Source organism: Oncorhynchus gorbuscha, linkage group LG16 (assembly GCF_021184085.1).
Source record: "Oncorhynchus gorbuscha isolate QuinsamMale2020 ecotype Even-year linkage group LG16, OgorEven_v1.0, whole genome shotgun sequence".
Classification (NCBI taxonomy): Eukaryota; Metazoa; Chordata; class Actinopteri; order Salmoniformes; family Salmonidae; genus Oncorhynchus; species Oncorhynchus gorbuscha.
Genome location: NC_060188.1, coordinates 23,612,611 through 23,635,662, shown reverse-complemented (window position 1 = coordinate 23,635,662; position 23,052 = coordinate 23,612,611). Strand labels below are relative to the sequence as shown.

Genomic DNA, 23,052 nt, shown 5'->3' with positions numbered 1-23,052 from the left:
TCTTATTCTCTGTCCCCAACGCTCTAGGCGACCAGTTTTGATAGCCTTTAGCCGCACCCTCATACTACTCCTTCTCTGTTCCGCGGGTGATGTGGAGGTAAACCCAGGCCCTGCATGACCCCAGGCACCCTCATTTGTTGACTTCTGTGATCGAAAAAGCCTTGGTTTCATACATGTCAACATCAGAATCCTCCTCCCTAAGTTTGTTTTACTCATTGCTTTAGCACACTCTGCTAACCCTGATGTCCTTGCCGTGTCTGAATCCTGGCTCAGGAAGGCCACCAAAAATTCAGAGATTTCCATACCCAACTATAACATCTTCCATCAAGATAGAACTGCCAAAGGGGGAGGAGTTGCAGTCTACTGCAGAGATATCCTGCAAAGTAATGTCATACTTTCCAGGTCCATACCCAAACAGTTCGAACTACTAATTTTGAAAATTACTCTCTCCAGAAATGTCTCTCACTGTTGCCGCCTGCTACCGACCCCCCTCAGCTCCCAGCTGTGCCCTGGACACCATTTGTGAATTGATCGCCCCCATCTAGCTTCAGAGTTTGTTCTGTTAGGAGACCTAAACTGTGATATGCTTAACACCCCGGCAGTCCTACAATCTAAGCTAGATGCCCTCAATCTCACACAAATCATCAAGGAACCCACCAGGTACAACCCTAACTCTGTAAACAAGGGCACCCTCATAGACGTCATCCTGACCAACTGGCCCTCCAAATACACCTCCGCTGTCTTCAACCAGGATCTCAGCAATCACTGCCTCATTTCCTGTATCCGCCACGGAGCCGCAGTCAAACGACCACCCCTCATCACTGTCAAATGCTCCCTAAAACACTTCTGGGAGCAGGCCTTTCTAATCGACCTGGCCCGGGTATCCTGGAAGGACATTGACCTCATCCCGTCAGTTGAGGATGCCTGGTCATTCTTTAAAAGTAACTTCCTCACCATTTTAGATAAGCATGCTCCGTTCAAAAAATGCAGAACCAAGAACAGATACAGCCCTTGGTTCACTCCAGACCTGACTGCCCTTGACCAGCACAAAAACATCCTGTGGCGGACTGCAATAGCATCGAATAGTCCCCGTGATATGCAACTGTTCAGGGAAGTCAGGAACCAATACACGCAGTCAGTCAGGAAAGCTAAGGCCAGCTTCTTCAGGCAGAAGTTTGCATCCTGTATCTCCAACTCCAAAAGGTTCTGGGACACTGTGTAGTCCATGGAGAAAAAGAGCACCTCCTCCCAGCTGCCCACTGCACTGAGGCTAGGTAACACGGTCTCCACCGATAAATCCATGATTATCGAAAACTTCAATAAGCATTTCTCAACGGCTGGCCATGCCTTCCGCCTGGCTACTCTAACCTCGGCCAACAGCTCCGCCCCCCCCCCCCCCGCAGCTCCTCGCCCAAGCCTCTCCAGGTTCTCCTTTACCCAAATCCAGATAGCAGATGTTCTGAAAGAGCTGCAAAACCTGGACCCGTACAAATCAGCTGGGCTTGACAATCTGGACCCTCTATTTCTGAAACTATCCGCCGCCATTGTCGCAACCCCTATTACTAGCCTGTTCAACCTCTCTTTCATATCGTCTGAGATCCCCAAGGATTGGAAAGCTGCCACAGTCATCCCCCTCTTCAAAGGGGGGAGACACCCTGGACCCAAACTGTTATAGACCTATATCCATCCTGCCCTGCCTATCTAAGGTCTTCGAAAGCCAAGTCAACAAACAGGTCACTGACCATCTCGAATCCCACCGTACCTTCTCCGCTGTGCAATCTGGTTTCCGAGCCGGTCACGGGTGCACCTCAGCCACACTCAAGGTACTAAACGATATCATAACCGCCATCGATAAAAGACAGTACTGTGCAGCCGTCTTCATCGATTATTATTATTATATTATTATCGACCTTGCCAAGGCTTTCGACTCTGTCAATCACCATATTCTTATCGGCAGACTCAGTAGCCTCGGTTTTTCGGATGACTGCCTTGCCTGGTTCACCAATTACTTTGCAGACAGAGTTCAGTGTGTCAAATCGGAGGGCATGCTGTCCGGTCCTCTGGCAGTCTCTATGGGGGTGCCACAGGGTTCAATTCTCGGGCCGACTCTTTTCTCTGTATATATCAATGATGTTGCTCTTGCTGCGGGCGATTCCCTGATCCACCTCTACGCAGACGACACCATTCTATATACTTTCGGCCCGTCATTGGACACTGAGCTATCTAACCTCCAAACGAGCTTCAATGCCATACAACACTCCTTCCGTGGCCTCCAACTGCTCTTAAACGCTAGTAAAACCAAATGCATGCTTTTCAACCGATCGCTGCCTGCACCCGCATGCCCGACTAGCATCACCACCCTGGATGGTTCCAACCTTGAATATGTGGACATCTATAAGTACCTAGGTGTCTGACTAGACTGCAAACTCTCCTTCCAGACTCATATCAAACATCTCCAATCGAAAATCAAATCAAGAGTCGGCTTTCTATTCCGCAACAAAGCCTCCTTCACTCACGCCACCAAGCTTACCCTAGTAAAACTGACTATCCTACCGATCCTCGACTTCGGCGATGTCATCTACAAAATGGCTTCCAACACTCTACTCAGCAAACTGGATGCAGTCTATCACAGTGCCATCCGTTTTGTCACTAAAGCACCTTATACCACCCACCACTGCGACTTGTATGCTCTAGTCGGCTGGCCCTCGCTACATATTCGTCGCCAGACCCACTGGCTCCAGGTCATCTACAAGTCCATGCTAGGTAAAGCTCTGCCTTATCTCAGTTCACTGGTCACGATGGCAACACCCATCCGTAGCACGCGCTCCAGCAGGTGTATCTCACTGATCATCCCTAAAGCCAACACCTCATTTGGCCGCCTTTCGTTCCAGTACTCTGCTGCCTGTGACTGGAACGAACTGAAAAAATCGCTGAAGTTGGAGACTTTTATCTCCCTCACCAACTTCAAACATCAGCTATCTGAGCAGCTAACCGATCGCTGCAGCTGTACATAGTCTATTGGTAAATAGCCCACCCATTTTCACCTACCTCATTCCCATACTGTTTTTATACTGTTTTTATTTATTTACTTTTCTGCTCTTTTGCACACCAATATCTCTACCTGTACATGACCATCTGATCATTTATCACTCCAGTGTTAATCTGCAAAATTGTAATTATTCGCCTACCTCCTCATGCCTTTTGCACACATTGTATATAGACTCCCCCTTTTTTCTACTGTGTTATTGACGTGTTAATTGTTTACTCCATGTGTAACTCTGTGTTGTCTGTTCACACTGCTATGCTTTATCTTGGCCAGGTCGCAGTTGAAAATGAGAACTTGTTCTCAACTAGCCTACCTGGTTAAATAAAGGTGGAAAAAAATAGATGATAACAACCGAGAGTAGCAGGGGTGTAAATTGGGGAGAGGGGCAATGCAAATAGTCTGGGTGGCCATTTGATTAGATGTTCAGGAGTCTTATGGCTTGGGTGTAGAAGCTGTTTAGAAGCCTCTTGGACCGAGACTTGGTGCTCCGGTACCGCTTGCCATGCGGTAGCAGAGAGAACAGTCTATTACTAGGTTGGCTGGAGTCAGTTGCCATACCAGGCAGTGATGCAACAAGTCAGGATTCTCTCGATGGTGCAGCTATAGAACCTTTTGAGGATCTGAGGACCTAATGCAAATCTTTTCAGTCTCCTGAGAGGGAATAGGTTTTGTCTTGCCCTCTTCATGACTGTCTTGGTGTGTTTGGACCATGTTAGTTTGTTGGTGACACCAAGGAACTTGAAGCTCTCAACCTGCTCCACTACAGCCCCATCGATGAGAATGGGGGTGTGCTCGGTCCTCTTTTTCTTGTAGTCCACAATAATTTCCTTTGTCTTGATCACGTTGAGGGAGAGGTTGTTGTCCTGGCACCACATGGTCAGGTCTCTGACCTCCTCCCTATAGGCGGTCTCGACGTTGTCAGTGAACAGGCCTACCACTATTATGTCATCGGCAATCTTAATGATGGTGTTGGAGTCATGCCTGGCCGTGCAGTCATGAGTGAACAGGGAGTACAGGAGGGGACTGAGCATGCACCCCTGAGGGGCCCCTGTGTTGAGGATCAGCATGTCAGAGGTGTTGTTACCTATCCTTACCACCTGGGTGTGGCCTGTCACGAAGTCCAGGATCCAGTTGCAGAGGGAGGTGTTTAGCTTATTGGTGATTTTTGAGGGCACTACGGTGTTGAACGCTGAACTGTAGTCAATGAATAGCAGTTCCTTTAGTTCCTTTTGTCCAGGTGGGAAAGGGCAGTGTGGAGTGCAATAGATATTGCATCTGTGGATCTGTTCGGATGGTATGCAAATTGGAGTGGGTCTAGGGTTTCTAGGATAATGGTGTTGATGTGAGCCATGACCATCCTTTCAAAGCAATTCATGGCTACAGATGTGAGTGCTACGGGTCGGTAGTCATTTAGGCAGGTTACCTTAGTGTTCTTGGGCACAAGGACTATGGTGTTAACACATGTTGCTTAAAACATGTTGATATTACAGACTCGGACAGGGAGAAGTTGAAAATGGCTGAAGATACTTGCCAATTGGTCAGCGCATGCTCGCTGTACACGTCCTGGTAATCCGTCTGGCCCTGCGGCTTTGTGAATGTTGACCTGTGTAAAGGTCTTACTCACATCGGCTGCGGAGAGCATGATCACACAGTCTTTCGGAACAGCGGTTGCTTTCATGCATGTTTCAGTGTTATTTGCCTCAAATCGAGCATAGAAGTAGTTTAGCTCGTCTGGTAGGCTTGTGTCACTGGGCAGCTCTTGGCTGTGCTTCCCTTTGTAGTCTGTAATGGTTTGAAAGCCCTGCCACATCCGACGAGCTTCAATGCCAGTGTAGTACGATTCGATTTTAGTCCTGTATTGATGCTTTGCCTGATTGATGGTTCGTCGGAGGGCATAGCGATATTTCTTATAAGCTTCCGGGTTAGAGTCCCGCTCCTTGAAAGCGGCAGCTCTAGCCTTTAGCTCAGTGAGGATGTTGCCTGTAATCCATGGCTTCTGCTTGGGGTATGTACGTACGGTCACTGTGGGGACAACGTCATCGATGCACTTACTGATGAAGCCAATGACTGTTGTGGTGTACTCCTCAATACCATCGGAGGAATCCCGGAACATAGTCCAGTCTGTGCTAGCAAAACAATCCTGTAGCTTAGCATCTGCTTCATCTGATCAACTTTTTATTGATGGAGTCACTGGATCTTCCACCCTTAATTTTTGCTTGTAAGCAGGAATCAGGAGGATAGAATTATGGTCAGATTTGCCAAATGGAGGGAGAGCTTTGTATGTGTTTCTGTGTGTGGAGTAAAGGTGGTCCAGGGTTTTTTCCCTCTGGTTGCACATTTAACATGCTGACAGAAATTTGGTAAGACGAATTTAAGTTTCCCTGCATTAAAGTCCTCGTCCACTAGGAGTGTCGATGAAAACTCTTTAGGTAGATAGTGTGGCCTACAGCTTATCATGAGATACTCTACCTCAGGTGAGCAAAACCTTGAGACTTCCTTAGATATCGTGCACCAGCTGTTATTTAAAAAAATACATAGTCCGTGTCTTACCAGACGCCGCTTTTCTATCCTGCCGATACAACATATAACCAGCCAGCTGTTTGTTGATAATGTCGTGGTTCAGCCATGACTCCGTGAGACATAAGATATTACAGTTTAGAATGTCCCGTTGGTAGTTTAGTCTTCCGCGTAAGTCATCGGTTTTATTTTCCAAATATTACACATTTGCTAGCAGAATGGAAGGAAGTGGGGGTTTATTCGATCGCCTACAAATTCTCAGAAAGCAGCCCGCCTCTTTTTCTTTGCCTTGTCTTCGCACAAATGACGGGGATCTGGGCCTGTTCCAGGGAAAGCAGTATATCATTCACGTCGGGCTCGTCGGACTCGTTAAAGGAAAAAAAGGATTCTGCCAGTCCGTGGTGAGTAATCACAGTTCTGATGTCCAGAAGTTATTTTCGGTCATAAGAGATGGTAGCAGCAACATAATGTACAAAATAGGTTATAAAAAAAATAAGTTACAAACAACGCAAAGAAACGAACAAAAAAACACAGTTGGTTAGGAATACATAAAACGTCAGCCTTGTTCTCCGGCGCCATCTTGTACCAAGGTATTAGCACGATACGTAGATGCTGATACATTATGTATTGCGATTCTCACAATTCTATATGTATTGCAATTCGATACTTTGATTTTATTGCAATTCGATGTTCCGAACATATTGTTCACCATATGTCTGCTGTAGAGGAACAAGTGAGAGAGAAGAAAGCCTTGAGAAAACAAGTTTTGAAATCAGATATAGAAAAAAAGTGCTGAAAATGGCGCCCTAATTAAAAAGAATATGCAGAACAAGCTATGAAGGAAAAATACTGGAGTTTTGGTGCAGGTACAGCCAACTAGCACAAAAATAATACTGCAAAATTGTCAAAATGATACCATATGATATATCGTCCCCCAACAATATCCCAATATGTAACTATCTATTTCTCCCCCAATCACTAGTGCACAGCAGCCTTTCTAATGGCATCTTGATCAAATGCATTCATCACTGGGTTTAATCAGATGCGTATCTACACTAAATAGAAAGCAGGCTATGGGACCTGAACTATGGGTCTGAGCTCTCTGAAATATACATCTTATACCATGTGTGGTTTGACATGAAATATGAAGCCTCACACCCCTCTCAGAAGTGTGAAATGCTGTAAGCTATATTACACTATTTACCTCATTTGTCATCGTCATCTCATAACGTTCTATATCTATATGTGTGGAAGCTGAACTTAAACGAAGATGGTGAATTACGAGGAATTAAAGGAGGTCTATTCTAGATAACGTTGTGTATCTATGTTTGTGGAAGCTGAACTTAATTGGAGATTGTAAATTACTGGGAATTAAAGGAGGTCTATTTTAATTTCATATAATAAAGAGAAGCAAAACAGACTATGCATGCACTGCTCCACATTCTGGATCTCCTCCACCCTGGCCTCTTCAGGGCTTCGAGAATGTCTCAGTGTTCAATTAAAAACCAAAAGTCATTAAAAATGTAGCCACCTTGAGACTGTTCAGTAGTGAATTGCTTTGGATTCGCTGGGTGTTTCAGGGTACACCCAGGGCTGCAGATAACACTTGAATTGTCTACATTTGAAATGAAGATTTAGAGGTGCCATGAAACAAAACAATCCTGTGTGAATATTACGCTGAGGAAAAATGAGGAGAGAGAGATCAAAATGCTGGAGACACTGCCAAAGAAACAGCGACACAATTGACTTCAAACAGCTGCATATGGGTCAATGCTGACAACTGAAAGGCCTGAAAGGGCAACATGAATCTAGTGAAAGTACATTATATAATTGTTGTGGGGAGTTGAGAAATATTAGATTCCCTTGGTAAAAGTTATATTTTGATACACATTTCCCCTAGAATAATCATCTATTTTTGATAAAACGGTTGTTTTTTTATATACATTAAAACAACTTAAATGGGGCAAGATTGGAAGAAATTATGTTGTGTTTTTAATATCGCTAGAGTCAAATGTACCTTGCAATAATGCATCCTATGAACAGGGCTCCGGGCAGCCGAGCGGAAATGGAGGAAAACTCGCCTCCCTGCGGACCTGGCATCCTTTCACTCCCTCCTCTCTACATTTTCCTCCTCTGTCTCTGCTGCTAAAGCCACTTTCTACCACTCTAAATTCCAAGCATCTGCCTCTAACCCTAGGAAGCTCTTTGCCACCTTCTCCTCCCTCCTGAATCCTCCTCCCCCTCCCCCCCCTCCTCCCTCTCTGCAGATGACTTCGTCAACCATTTTGAAAAGAAGGTCGACGACATCCGATCCATGTTTGCTAAGTCAAACGACACCGCTGGTTCTGCTCACACTGCCCTACCCTGTGCTCTGACCTCTTTCTCCCCTCTCTCTCCAGATGAAATCTCGCATCTTGTGACGGCCGGCCGCCCAACAACCTGCCCGCTTGACCCTATCCCCTCCTCTCTTCTCCAGACCATTTCCGGAGACCTTCTCCCTTACCTCACCTCGCTCATCAACTCATCCCTGACCTCTGGCTACGTCCCTTCCGTCTTCAAGAGAGCGAGAGTTGCACCCCTTCTGAAAAAACCTACACTCGATCCCTCCGATGTCAACAACTACAGACCAGTATCCCTTCTTTCTTTTCTCTCCAAAACTCTTGAACGTGCCGTCCTTGGCCAGCTCTCCCGCTATCTCTCTCTGAATGACCTTCTTGATCCAAATCAGTCAGGTTTCAAGACTAGTCATTCAACTGAGACTGCTCTTCTCTGTATCACGGAGGCGCTCCGCACTGCTAGAGCTAACTCTCTCGCCTCTGCTCTCATCCTTCTAGACCTATCGGCTGCCTTCGATACTGTGAACCATCAGATCCTCCTCTCCACCCTTTCCGAGTTGGGCATCTCCGGCGCGGCTCACGCTTGGATTGCGTCCTACCTGACAGGTCGCTCCTACCAGGTGGCGTGGCGAGAATCTGTCTCCTCACCACGCGCTCTCACCACTGGTGTCCCCCAGGGCTCTGTTCTAGGCCCTCTCCTATTCTCGCTATACACCAAGTCACTTGGCTCTGTCATAACCTCACATGGTCTCTCCTATCATTGCTATGCAGACGACACACAACTAATCTTCTCCTTTCCCCCTTCTGATGACCAGGTGGCGAATCGCATCTCTGCATGTCTGGCAGACATATCAGTGTGGATGACGGATCACCACCTCAAGCTGAACCTCGGCAAGACGGAGCTGCTCTTCCTCCCGGGGAAGGACTGCCCGTTCCATGATCTCGCCATCACGGTTGACAACTCCATTGTGTCCTCCTCCCATTGTGTCCTCAACTAACATCAAGGCGGTGGCCCGTTCCTGTAGGTTCATGCTCTACAACATCCGCAGAGTACGACCCTGCCTCACACAGGAAGCGGCGCAGGTCCTAATCCAGGCACTTGTCATCTCCCGTCTGGATTACTGCAACTCGCTGTTGGCTGGGCTCCCTGCCTGTGCCATTAAACCCCTACAACTCATCCAGAACGCCGCAGCCCATCTGGTGTTCAACCTTCCCAAGTTCTCTCACGTCACCCCGCTCCTCCGCTCTCTCCACTGGCTTCCAGTTGAAGCTCGCATCCGCTACAAGACCATGGTGCTTGCCTACGGAGCTGTGAGGGGAACGGCACCTCAGTACCTCCAGGCTCTGATCAGGCCCTACACCCAAACAAGGGCACTGCGTTCATCCACCTCTGGCCTGCTCGCCTCCCTACCACTGAGGAAGTACAGTTCCCGCTCAGCCCAGTCAAAACTGTTCGCTGCTCTGGCCCCCCAATGGTGGAACAAACTCCCTCACGACGCCAGGACAGCGGAGTCAATCACCACCTTCCGGAGACACCTGAAACCCCACCTCTTTAAGGAATACCTAGGATAGGATAAGTAATCCTTCTCACCCCCCCCCTTTTAAGATTTAGATGCACTATTGTAAAGTGACTGTTCCACTGGATGTCATAAGGTGAATGCACCAATTTGTAAGTCGCTCTGGATAAGAGCGTCTGCTAAATGACTTAAATGTAATGTAAATGTAAATGTGCATACTTAAAAACAGGTACTTGACTGCTTTGTATGCAAAACAATAGTGAAGCTGTCCATCTTTGTAAATCCTTTAAACAGGTTAATAATCAATCAATAATGAACTAGATGGAAGCTCTGCAGCTAACTGAAGGTCTGATATTAATTGCTGTGAATATTCCATGGTATTTCAATGTATCAACTAAAGCATTAATAATGCCTTGGAGCAATTTGCATTTAATGAGGTGCTGCATCATAAACCAGAAAGACACTCAATGGCACAAACTAATAAAATTATTCAAATTAATCAGGTATTACAGATATCTCCATGAGTTTAAACAATACCAAAGGGCATACTACTTTGGTGTAATTTACATACATATGTCAAGAGGCATGTGAAATACATTACAGTTAATGAACTCATCAACCAAACTATTTAGGTCCTGTCATAGTAACTAATTAATTTCTCCTTACTGCGATGGAACTGACATTGATGTCATCTCATGGTAACTGTGTTTTCATAATTGCACAGGCTCTCGCCCTGCAAAGCAAATAGAGGCAGCAGTTAACCAAGATAAGAGGAAGCAGAGGCCTGTTACAATGATAAACTGGGAGACACGCAAGGTTGCAAACCCAGCTCTAATGCACAATGTGAGCATTATGGAAATGTTCACAATATGTTCTGTAACAAGGAAATGGGTCTATGTGCACAATGATCCATTGAATAAATAGTAGCCTTGGAATACAACTAGTAGACCTGAAATATAAGCAAGTCAAAATAATGTGTGGAGCGAGGCTTGCTGTCACTTCACCCTGGCAGAGCTGTTCCACATTAGAAACATGGGCGTGGTAATAGGGGTATTTCTCTTTGTCCAAATCAAGATGATGAGGGGTGTCATTACCAGCAGACAGTGCACTGAGGTGCACACACCTCGATAACTGGGCAACTAATGGGGCTAGACATCTGCATAGTGATCCACAGCAAATAGGGGGCAAGACATTATTGCCCAGGAATACTGTGTGCAAGTCAAATACAGAATGTTAATAATTCTCATTTTCATGCTAACAGCATTGAAGAACATACTGTAAGTGCCTAGGGGATTGTAATTGCATAACACCACACCAGGCAACCTGGCGGGCTGCACCGAAATGGAAAATATTTTATTCTCCATCCAAGCTGCAACCCTTCACAATCAGTATACCTGTACTTGTGAGAATGAACCGTCTACCGCATGTCAACATAAATTAATTTAGCTAAAATAAAAAACAATGACTTCATGTTTTGCCACCACATAGCTCCTAAAGGGAAATATTCTGTATTATATTCCGGTACTCTCAGTAAGTTAACATGTTAATTTGCCGAATCCCCTGGAATTTAACATTCTCTCTCCTTGGCTGTGAAGATTTATGGTCTGCAGTGAAACAATCTTGTATTTTGTGGGAAGAAGCACTTTATTTCAAAAGAAAACGGGACAGGCAAACCATCTGAGAGGGAGGGAGAGACTCAGCCTTCTCTCCTCTCCATCCTCTCTCCTCTCCTCCCCTCTGCTCTCCTCCCCTCTTCTTTCGCTCTCCTCTCCTCTTCTCCCTTTCTTAGTCAGCCCCTCCTCGGTGGGTCCACACAGCAACAGCAGAGAGAGACTGGCCAAACCCATGGCTGATTCACAAACCTCAGTTGTAATTACTCGGTTAACGATAGAGCTCTATACACCAGAGAGTTTAAGGCTGACACTGACACTCCTTTTCCTTCATCACAAATACAGTCCAACAAAGATTTGCAGTTTTGCAAATTGCGCATCAATTGTGGTGAAGCAGATTTCTGCAGATTTTTTGGGAGGATTCTGCCAAGAAATATTACTATCCCTGACACCAAAACAACAGCCACAATTAGAATAAAAGTACTCAGAACCATGGCTCAGAATAACCACAACAAATAAATAATAAGGAATTAAATTTTATCCACTCTTAACCTACTGTATATTGATGAAGGTAATCCCAGTCCCTGCTCAGTAGTCCAGGTAATAGTGCTGTAAATAAGGCTAGTAATGTACTAACCTGTGCTGAGGCTTATACAAACCAATGTACATGACAGAGGGCAGCCAATTAAAAAGAAGCCCATGCATTCCACAGCAAAGTCCTCAAGAGTTTTGCTTTCTGCAATCATCCAGTCTAGTGTTACAAACACCATGCTCCAAACAACTGAGCTATTGGAATCACGTCTAAATGTGTTCTTGTGTGAATTATTTGGAAACCCACAATACCAGGTTTCATAGCATACAGACCATAGTCATTGAGTTTGGTCTATTGTTAAGATAGACAAGTAGCCCCAGTTCTATCAGCAATACAGCACAGCACTCTAGTGGTCACAAGGGGAATGTGTGTGTGTGTGTGTGTGTGTGTGTGTGTGTGTGTGTGTGTGTGTGTGTGTGTGTGTGTGTGTGTGTGTGTGTGTGTGTGTGTGTGTGCGTGCGTGTGCGTGTGCGTGCGTGCGTGCGTGCGTGCGTGCGTGCGTGCGTGCGTGCGTGTGTGTGTGTGTGTGTGTGTGTGTGTGTGTGTGTGGTTGCGTGTGAGAGAGAGAGCAAGAACAAGAGATGTATTCTATTGCTGTGTTTTTCAATACTGTGAAGTGAAGGTACACTCAATTTCCACCCCATACATTTCCATGAATTAATCATTGATGTTAGACTCCAGATGTTAGGACAGAAATGTCAATTAAACATATTGTTAAGCCCCATATTACATCTTGAATCTGTGTTTTACAGATAATAGTAAATGAATCACACATCACATAATAGTCAAGCAGGTGTCATTCAAAGATATGCAAAGAAAGAACACATAATATCCATTTATACAGTATCGAAGAGACTTGATGAGGCTACACATAGAAGAAACACATTTGAATGCATGAAATGAAATGCAGTGTAGTGATGGGAGGGAAGGAAGTGACTTCTGCAATTAGGAGATAATTACTCACAGTTAAGATGACATTTGGACACTGCAAGCTTTCATCTGTGTGTGTGTGTGTGTGTGTGTGTGTGTGTGTGTGTGTGTGTGTGTGTGTGTGTGTGTGTGTGTGTGTGTGTGTGTGTGTGTGTGTGTGTGTGTGTGTGTGTGTGTGTGTGTGTGTGTGTGTGTGTGTGTGTGTGTGTGTGTGTGTGTGGGTAGAAGGGTGTTTGTAATATCAATCTCTGTGTAATCTGTGAGGTAGGTGACCCATAAAGGCTTCTACTAACCCGAACAGAGCTCATTTTGCACCATGCCAAAACAAGGATGCCATGGCCCCTCCATATCCTTTGCTTATTGAATGAAAGAGTTACAGCAAAGGGCCAAGTCACTACTCTTAATTACTGGGACAACCATTATGTGTAAGGCTGTGCTTATTTAGCCAGCAGCCTGCATTAAAGTGACAGATTATTGTGCCGGCTAGGGCACTAGCCAAATGATGAGGTGACAACCAGGTTTTAGCAATATGGTGCTTTTCAGGTTCTCTATTAATATAATTGCAACAATCAACTTCCAGTTAATGTGAACATTTGATATGTATTGTTTACCATCCATATAAAGTACTTCATTAAATTGACCGGCACCAACAAAAATGTCTGCCGGAAGAATATTGTTTTTCACTTCAACTCTGGCTGACGGCTGAATAAATACATGCAAAAAGAAACGTGCATCAATGAGCAGTCAATGTTATGCAGTAGGCCTATCAAAACATGTCTACTAATAAAAGGAAATAGAACTCTGTTAAATATTTCATGATATTTAACAGTAAAATGAATAGCCTACTCCTCTCTTCAATGAAATTATTCCCGATTTTGTCAGTAGGCCTAGTACAGTACATTATTTAATGTGAATAGCTGTTAAAAAATGTCCAGCTATAGCAATTAATAAAGACAATCACACTTTAATTGCCCTGGTCTTAAGTATCTTCGCTATTAAATGGAGGCATTCAATATGTGTAATACGTCAATCATGGCTATATAATCCCTGTCATTAGAAACCAGCTTTAAAATAAAATGAATTTGAGAAAATGCAGTTGAGAATGGGAACAAAAGAGGGCTAGGTATGTGCTGAAATGTAGGAGTTAACACTGGGGATGAAATGTACTTTTAATTAAATCCTGCCAGAGTCAGACAATCGCGCTTATCTCCCCTGTGTGGGGGCGCATAAAGAGACAAAACTCCATACACAGTTTTACAAGAACATAAAACAGATATTAAAATGGTAGTGCTTTACCTCCAGAGGTATTCATGAACAATGAATGAGCTTGTTCTTTCTTTTTAATTTGCATGATCGGCCACTCCCATGCTTTTCTCTCGCTGTCTTCCTGGCACAAAACTAAAGTCTATAATGTCCTAATTGGAAAGGTTATGTACAGTATCTGTGCAGTGTGCAATGATGAATATTTTTTTTCCGCAAGTCTACTGCATGAACGCATGAATACAAATGCATTTGCATTTTGTTAGAAGAAACATTTGGATTTAAAGGTAGACTCGGCGATATGACATAGATGCAGAAAGTAAACAGCATAGTGGATTAATTTCCGCAACAGCTAAGAATGTACAACAACGAGGCTCAACTTCTCCGCTGTTTTGGTCTCGTGACTACCACGCCGTGACAGCGTGAAGCAAACCCGTGCACATTCAGATACTGTGTGTGTCTGTACGAGAGCGAAGTCATACATCTCATCTCAACATCTGCGGTGCTGCTCATTGCAATCCCATTTCGCTGATTCTACTTTTAAAAAGACTAACGTCAGTTTCACTGCATCTGTTTCATTTGCCCTTCAGTACCATTCATTCGGTGTTACATATGAATCAGCCTGGACTCATAGATTATATGTAACATAGTAACATCAAATTATTAGGATATGTTAGGTTTGGTTACATAAGACAAAAGGTTAGTTAAGGCAAAAACGAAAGGAGATTGGTTGGGGTGGGTGGGCGTATAACACAAACGTCTAGCAAAACAAAGGTTGTGTATTCGAATCTCATCACTGACCATTTTAGCTAATTAGCAACTAAACTCAGCAAAAAAAGAAACGTCCCTTTTTTAGGACCTTGTCTTTCAAAGATAATTCGTAAAAATCTAAATAACTTCACAGATCTTCACAGAATGTAAAGGGTTTAAACACAGTTTCCCATGCTCATTCAATGAACCATAAACAATTAATGAATATGCACCTGTGGAACGGTTGTTAAGACACTAACAGCTCACAGACGGTAGGCAATTAAGTTCACAGTTATGAAAACTTAGGACACTAAAGAGGCCTTTCTACGGACTCTGAAAACACCAAAAGAAAGATGCCCAGGGTCCCTGCTCTTCTGCATGGACATGCCTTAGGCATGATGCAAGGAGGCATGAGGACTGCAGATGTGGCCAGGGTAATACATTTCAATGTCCGTACTGTGAGACCCCTAAGACCGCGCTACAGGCAGACAGGATGGACAGCTGACCGTCCTCGCAGTGGCAGACCAAGTGTAACATGGCAGACCACGTGTAACGTGTAACATCATCAATTTCTCATTCTGTGCGTGATTTCCTGCAAGACAGGAATGTCAGTGTTCTGCCATGGCCAGTGAAGAGCCCAGATCTCAATCCCTTTGAGCACGTCAGGGACCTGTTGGATCGGAAGGTGAGGGCTAGGGCCATTCCCCCCAGAAATGTATGGGAACTTACAGGTGGAAGAGTGGGGTAACATCTCACAGCAAGAACTGGCAAATCTGGTGCAGTCCATGAGGAGGAGATGCACTGCAGTACTTAATGCAGCTGGTGGCCACACCAGATACTGACTGTTACTTTTGATTTTGACCCTCCCTTTGTTCAGGGACACTTTATTCCATTTCTGTTAGTCACATGTCTGTGGAACTTGTTCAGTTTATGTCTCAGTTGTTGAATCTTGTGTAAATATTTGTGTGAACATATGTTATGTTTGCTGAAAATAAATGCAGTTGACAGTGAGAGGACGTCTCTTTTTTTGCTGAGTTTGTTTCTGAGTTTGCGTTATTGTTTCTTTTCCAGTGTTCATGTCTGTTCGCTACTCGTGTTTCTGATTTTGTTCTATGTTCATTCAGTTATACACTCCCTGAACTTGCTTCCCAACTCCCAGCGTACGCATTACACATATGAAATGTAACATACAGTATCATATTCTAAATTGTGTTGGATTTACACACAGAATAATACAAAATGCTGTGAGAGGGGGTTGTGTGAATCTACATCACACCTTAGAATGGAGATTGGAGAACCAAACACAGCAGGGCTAGACTCATTCTGTTCTTGAAAATCAGACCAACGTTGTAGGCTATAAAGTAGGCAAACATCTTAATTGTTGAGGGGATTTTAAAAATGGCACTGTCATGTAGCAACAGCTAACATGCATAAACAGCAAGCAGAGCTACTACGCCCCCAATATTTGCCACATCCATATGGTCTACAAGGTGACAGCTGCTCCTTCAGTCAGGAAGAGATGAGTGAAGAGAGAGGCTTGCCTATGTTAGTCAAATGAAGGGAACGTAGCCCTGGTGACAAAAATGCAAGCTTTGCAACTTTTTTCAGGTGGACGCGATGCAGCGAGACTCCCCTGAAGTCTGCCAGTGCAGCGCCAGGATGATGCACAAAGAGTCATCACTGTGAACATGACACAAAATGTCAAATAGACCAGGCTCAGCAGAATTGTTAAGCGCTCTCCTGCGGGACGCTCAGACTGAGGACGAAGATAACATGAAAGGAGAGTTCTTCGTGGAGGTTTCACCTTATCAAGCACACCTCAGCCGGGTGTCCTTGAGTCCCGCTACTTGGGGTTTCACTTTCAGATAGCAGGTCTAGCATGGAAAAAAACTCCTCGTTGTTTGAAAGGGAAAGGGTCCAACTCTGATGTAAATAAATAAAAACATAGGGTACAAAGCTGTATGGTGTGAGATTATCCCCTTCATTCAATTCACAACGATTGTACATCCCCTATGAAAAGTCAGCGAAAACGTAAACAACATCAATGGAGAAGTCAACATACAAGTGTAAGCAAAAACGATGCAAATAAGTTACATGACGGCACAAACACGTCTTGTAAAGAGTAAATATGTTTTTGTTTGGTTATCTTTTGAAAATGGCAGAAATAAAACATTTTCCTTCTTCAGAAGTTCCAGCTAGGCAGGCTAACTTTAGTTAGCTAATCAGTTTGCTAGCTATCATACAGTGGGCGTATATATTAATATTTATTTATTTAATATAAGTAGACATGCACTCATCATTGACTCTAGTTGCATATAATAAAGTACCCACAAGCTACCCGTGGCTAAAAACACAATCATCGGGGGATGAATGAGGGACGAATTTCCAGCCAAGGGTGGTCCATTTAAAAATCATTCCTTCCTCCCTCACCCCTTGCCCAGCAAGTGTATACTCGTCAGAAGTGTCCACTTCATTTGAGAGCTGAGGGAATAGGGTGTGTCTTTTAAGTGTTTGGACAGTGACCCTAGGCTACTTTTCCTTTCCCTGACACAAGAGGAGCATTCGAGGTTACCTTCTAAACATTGTGGTGTAGTGCAGCCTAAAACGAAAACAATATGCTATGCTGGTTCAATATTATTGTGCCTACTTTAACACACAAAATGAACTATTTTCTGAACTTTCAGTGGGAAAACTGGTAAACCCACAGTTGCACCTGCGTCTCTATAGCATTTCCCGCCCTTTGAATACAGGTAATTATCACAGTTTCCACTCCTTGTGCTCCGTGTCATATGCCAAAGAGCCTGGCCTTTCGGTAATTTCAATGTTCAAAATGCAGTTGGACAATGAGTGGAAACAGACTGATACCCAGACTAGAATTAATATTCCGAAGATGGAATATGCCATTGCCATACCTTCAGTTTAGACACATCCAAAATCTTTTTTTTTTTTATCACAATCAAGATTGTGTTTACAAATGTAAAAACCAATGCACACAGGCTCAATATGGCTGATCTCAGATCTGCACTTAGAAGCGACAGGACCTGCAGCGTCATTTCATTATTTTAGTGGCAAGTGCGCATGTGCGAAATTTAGAGAGGGACGCTTGAGAAACTGCAGACGATATCAATGCTTATAATTAACAGCCTTCAATAAAGGTTAGTATTGAAGTTCATGGCAAACGGATCCAAACAGGCACACGGTGAGAAATATTTCACCACTATTTAGAAAATCTATCGGTATCTGACTTTTTTTTCCGAACAAGCGTAGCTATAGCAGCAGCATGACATCGATGTGTTAGTGCGGCCTCGGAATATCCTAGTTCCGCTTGCCGATATGAAATGCCACAGCAGCAGGGCGAGACTTTGGCTCTTCAGCCTGCATTAGCCCAGTAGAAGGTTATCTAACACAAAACAAGTCTGAGATTCTGGTTGTTGTAATGGAGAGCTTGGTCAAAGTTGTCGAATTAAAACTTGGTCAAAATGTTATTGTACTTTCATTATGCTGTATTTTGACTTAATGCCAGCGATATATGCTTGAGAATACTCTTTGAAAATGTTTATTTTCCAATAGAATAATCATGTGCCGTAATGTTTACTTTTCTCAATGTGTTACTTATATGTCTTTTTTTGTTTCAGGACAGAAAGAACCATGTCAACTCAGCCTCTCATCAGATCAAAGCAGACAGAGAAATCAATCAATGGAATATCCACACAGGTTGTTTGCACAGAATTCAGTAACTACATATTTATAGTTCTCACACAGTATGGAAAGATTGGCACTTTAGTATCAGTCACACCTGACTCCAGATCAGGTGATATCAGCACTTCCATGTTCACCACTAAAGTATTGCTGGGAAAAGAAGAGGTAAGCAGCTAGACACCACTGGAATTTTTCATAATATTAGTAGCATTGTATTACCGTAATTGACTGCTATGAGTATGTACGTGGCTGCCCACACTCTTCCTCACACACGGTCTTGTTTTATTTCTCTCTGCAGGCTTTGACACACGTCTGTGCCAAAAACTTGGCAACATTTGTGTCACAAGAGGCAGGCAACAGGCCTGTTCTACTGGGGTTGGCACTGAAGGACAGTTCCATAGAAGCAATAAAGGCCATGAAAGATGTAATCAAAAGTTGTCAAGTCTGGTAACTACTGGTACAGGGAATGAGCAACAGAATAGAAAAGACAATTTCAGAAAAGGCTTCATACACTGAACACATTTTTTCCTCAATGTTTTTGCATCTTTTAAAAACGTATTTTTTTTATCTGTTGTTACGTCTAAGCTTGATGTGGAAATAAATGCCATATAAATGGGAAGTTTATGCATTATAAATGCCTATGGAATTTTGTGGATTGAGTGGAAGCCAATGGCCACAAACCTATTCTGTTTGAGACAACCATCTCAATTTTAAAGCCACACTCTGAATACTGTTAGTGCACAACTAACACATATATAAATAAAGGAGCGAATGCATCTCATTCCCATGAAATTCCCATGCAAAATAGTATTTGATTGCTGTGATATAAAAGTTTGGGGTTACGTAGAAATGTCCTTGTTTTTGAAAGAAAATGTTGTGTAAGACTGGTATTTTGCGGGTACTATATAATGAAGCTGCCAGTCGAGGACTTGTGAGGTGTCTGTTTCTCAAACTAGGCACTCTAATGTACTTGTCTTCTTGCTCTTGCTCAGTTGTGTACCGGGGCCTTCCACTTCTCTTTCTATTCTGGTTAGAGCCAGTTTGCGCTGTTCTGTGAAGGGAGTAGTACACAGCATTCTCCAGATCTTCAGTTTCTTGGCAATTTCTCGCATGGAATAGCCTTCATGTCTCAGAACAAGAACAGACTGACTAATTTTAGAAGAAAGGTCTTTGTTGCTGGCCATTTTGAGCCTGTAATTGAACCCACAAATGCTGGTGCTCCAGATACTCAACTCGTCTAAAGATGGCCAGTTTTTTTGCTTCTTTGATCAGAACAGTTTTCAGCTGTGCTAACATAATTGCAAAAGTGTTTTCAAATAATACACTTCCATTAGGTAACACAACGTTGCCATTGGAACACAGGAGTGATGGTTGCTGATAATGGGCCTCTGTACGCCTATGTAGATATTCCATAAAAAGTCTGCCTTTTCCAGCTACAATAGTAATTTACAACGTTAACAATGTCTACACTGTATTTCTGATCAATTTAATGGTATTTTAATGGACAAAGGTTAAAAAAATCTTTCAAAAACAAGGACATTTCTCAGTGACTACAAACTTTTGAACGGTAGTGTGTGTGTATATATATTTACAGTGGGGAGAACAAGTATTTGATACACTGCCGATTTTGCAGGTTTTCCTACTTACAAAGCATGTATAGGTCTGTAATTTTTATCATGGGTACACTTCAACTGTGAGAGACAGAATCTAAAACAAAAATCCAGAAAATCACATTGTATGATTTAAGTAATTAATTTGCATTTTATTGCATAACATGTATTTGATGCATCAGAACAGCAGAACTTAATATTTGTTACAGAAACCTTTGTTTGCAATTACAGAGATCATATGTTTCCTGTAGGTCTTGACCAGGTTTACACACACTGCAGCAGGGATTTTGGCCCACTCCTCCATACAGACCTCCAGATCCTTTAGGTTTCGGGGCTGTCGCTGGGCAATACGGACTTTCAGCTCCCTCCAAAGATTTTCTATTGGCTTCAGGTCTGGAGACTGGCTAGACCACTCCAGGACCTTGAGATGCTTATTACGGAGCCACTCCTTAGTTGCCCTGGCTGTGTGTTTCGGGTCATTGTCATGCTGGAAGAGCCAGCCACCACCCATCGTCAATGCTCTTACTGAGGGAAGGAGGTTGTTGGCCAAGATCTCGCGATACATGGCCCCATCTATCCTCCCCTCAATACGGTGCAGTCGTCCTGTCCCCTTTGCAGAAAAGCATCCCCAAAGAATGATGTTTCCACCTCCATGCTTCACGGTTGGGATGGTGTTCTTGGGGTTGTAATCCTCCTTCCTCCAAACACGGCGAGTGGAGTTTAGATCAAAAATATCTATTTTTGTCTCAGACCACATGACCTTCTCCCATTCCTCCTCTGGATCATTCAGATGGTCATTGGCAAACTTTAGATGGGCCTGGACATGCGCTGGCTTGAGCAGGGGGACCTTGCGTGCGCTGCAGGATTTTTATTCATGACGGCGTAGTGTGTTACTAATGGTTTTCTTTGAGACTGTGGTCCCAGCTCTCTTCAGGTCATTGACCAGGTCCTGCTGTGTAGTTCTGGGCTGATCCCTCACCTTCCTCATGATCGTTGATGCCCCACGAGGTGAGATCCTGCATGGAGCCCCAGACCGAGGGTGATTGACCGTCATCTTGAACTTCTTACATTTTCTAATAATTGTGCCACCAGTTGTTGCCTTCTCACCAAGCTGCTTGACTATTGTCCTGTAGCCCATCCAAGCCTTGTGCAGGTCTACAATTTTACCCCTGATGTCCGTACACAGCTCCATGGTTTTGGCCATTGTGGAGAGGTTGGAGTCTGTTTGAGTGTGTGGACAGCTGTCTTTTATACAGGTAACGAGTTCAAACGGGTGCAGTTAATACAGGTAATGAGTGGAGAACAGGAGGGCTTCTTAAAGAAAAACTAACAGGTCTGTGAGAGCTGTAATTCTTACTGGTTGGTAGGTGATCAAATACTTTGCAATAAAATGCAAATTAATTACTTAAAAATCATACAATATGATTTTCTGGATTTTTGTTTTCGATTCCGTCTCTCACAGTTGAAGTGTACCTATGATAAAAATTACAGACCTCTACATGCTTTGCTGTAGAATCAAGTCCACCCAATAAAGTCCAGCAAGCGTCAGGACCATCTCCTAAAGTTGATTCAGCTGTGGGATCAGGGCACCACCAGTACAGAGCTTGCTCAGGAATGGCAGCAGGCAGGTGTGAGTGCATCTGCATGCACAGTGAGACAAAGACTTTTGGAGGATGGCCTGGTGTCAAGAAGGGCAGCAAAGGAGCCACTTCTCTCCAGGAAAAACATCAGGGACAGACTGATGTTCTGCAAAAGGTACAGGGATTGGACTGCTGAGGACTGGGGTAAAGTCATTTTAATTTTCTCTGATGAATCCCCTTTCCGATTGTTTGGGGCATCTGGAAAAAAGCTCGTCCGGAGAAGACAAGGTGAGCGCTACCATCCGTCCTGTGTCATGCCAACAGTAAAGCATCCTGAGACCATTCATGTGTGGGGTTGCTTCTCAGCCAAGGGAGTGGGCTCACTCACAATTTCGCCTAAGAACACAGCCATGAATAAAGAATGGTACCAACACATCCTCCGAATTCTGTCCCATTCCTAATGACAAAGCTGGTGTAACTGAGTCAGCTTTGTAGGCCTCCTTGCTCGCACACGCTGTTTCAGTTCTGTCCATCAATCTTCTATGGGATTGAGGTCAGGGCTTTGTGATGGCCACTCCAATACTTTGACTTTGTTGTCCTTAAGCCATTTTGCCACAACTTTGGAAGTATGCTTGGGGTCATTGTCCATTTGGAAGACCCATTTGCGACCAAACTTGTTGCTTCAATATATCCATATAATTTTCCTGCCTCATGATGCCATCTATTTTGTTAAGCGCACCAGTCCCTCTTGCAGCAAAGCACCCCCGCAACATGATGCTCCCACCCCTGTGCTTCACGGTTGGGATGGTGTTCTTTGGCTTGCAAGCATCCCCTTTTTTCCTCCAAACATAACGATGGTCATTATGGCCAAACAGTTGTATTTTTGTTTCATCAGACCAGAGGACATTTCTCCAAAAAGCATCTTTCTCCCCATGTGCAGTTGCAAACTGTAGTCTGGCTTTTTTATGGCCGTTTTGGAGCAGTGGCTTCATCCTTGCTGAGCGGTCTTTCAGGTTATGTCAATATAGGACTCGTTTTACTGTGGATATAGATACTTTTGTACCTGTTTTCTCCAGCATCTTCACAAGGTCCTTTGCTGTTGTTCTGGGATTGATTTGCACTTTTCGCACCAAAGTACGTTCATCTCTAGGAGTAGAACGTGTCTCCTTCCTGAGCGTTGTGATGGCTGCGTGGTCCCATGGTGTTTATACTTGCATACTATTGTTTGTACAGAAGAACATGGTACCTTCAGGCGTTTGGAAATTGTTCCCAAGGATGAATCAGACTTGTGGAGGTCTACAATTTGTTTTCTGAGGTCTTGGCTGATTTCTTTTGATTTTCCCATGATGTCAAGCAAAGAGGCACTGAGTTTGATGGTAGGCCTTGAAATACATCCACAGGTACACCTCCAATTGACCCAAATGATGTCTATTAGCCTATCAGAAGCTTCTAAAGCCATGAAATCATTTTCTGGAATTTTCCAAGCTGTTTAAAGGCACAGTCAACTTAGTGTATGTAAACTTCTGACCCACTGGATATAATCTGTCTGTAAACAATTGTTGGAAAAATGACTTGTGTCATGCACAAAGTAGATGTCCTAACTGA

At 43.8% G+C, this 23,052-nt stretch overlaps 1 protein-coding gene across 3 annotated transcripts; it reads left to right on the top strand.

Annotated features, from left to right (window-relative positions):
- Positions 1-17,595: 17,595 nt before the first annotated feature.
- Positions 17,596-18,881, top strand: LOC124000377 (proteasome assembly chaperone 3-like). 3 transcript variants are annotated; one of them, XM_046306696.1, is made up of 3 exons: positions 17,596-17,713; positions 18,194-18,422; positions 18,556-18,881. In XM_046306696.1, the coding sequence occupies exons 2-3, from the start codon at positions 18,207-18,209 to the stop codon at positions 18,706-18,708; spliced, it is 369 nt and encodes a 122-aa protein (XP_046162652.1). In that variant the 5' UTR covers positions 17,596-17,713; positions 18,194-18,206; the 3' UTR covers positions 18,709-18,881. The 3 variants fall into 3 exon arrangements, with proteins under 3 accessions (XP_046162652.1, XP_046162651.1, XP_046162650.1); XM_046306695.1 differs by having other exon boundaries at positions 17,626-17,757; XM_046306694.1 differs by having other exon boundaries at positions 17,630-17,757; positions 18,199-18,422.
- The last annotated feature ends 4,171 nt before the right edge of the window (positions 18,882-23,052 follow it).

Coding starts and splice junctions, on each gene's coding strand:
- LOC124000377 (XM_046306694.1), top strand. CDS start 17,730: ATGGCAAACGGATCCAAACAGGCACACG. Junction 17,758..18,198: donor CGGATCCAAACAGGCACACG/GTGAGAAATATT, acceptor GTTTCAGGACAG/AAAGAACCATGTCAACTCAG. Junction 18,423..18,555: donor TATTGCTGGGAAAAGAAGAG/GTAAGCAGCTAG, acceptor TTCTCTCTGCAG/GCTTTGACACACGTCTGTGC.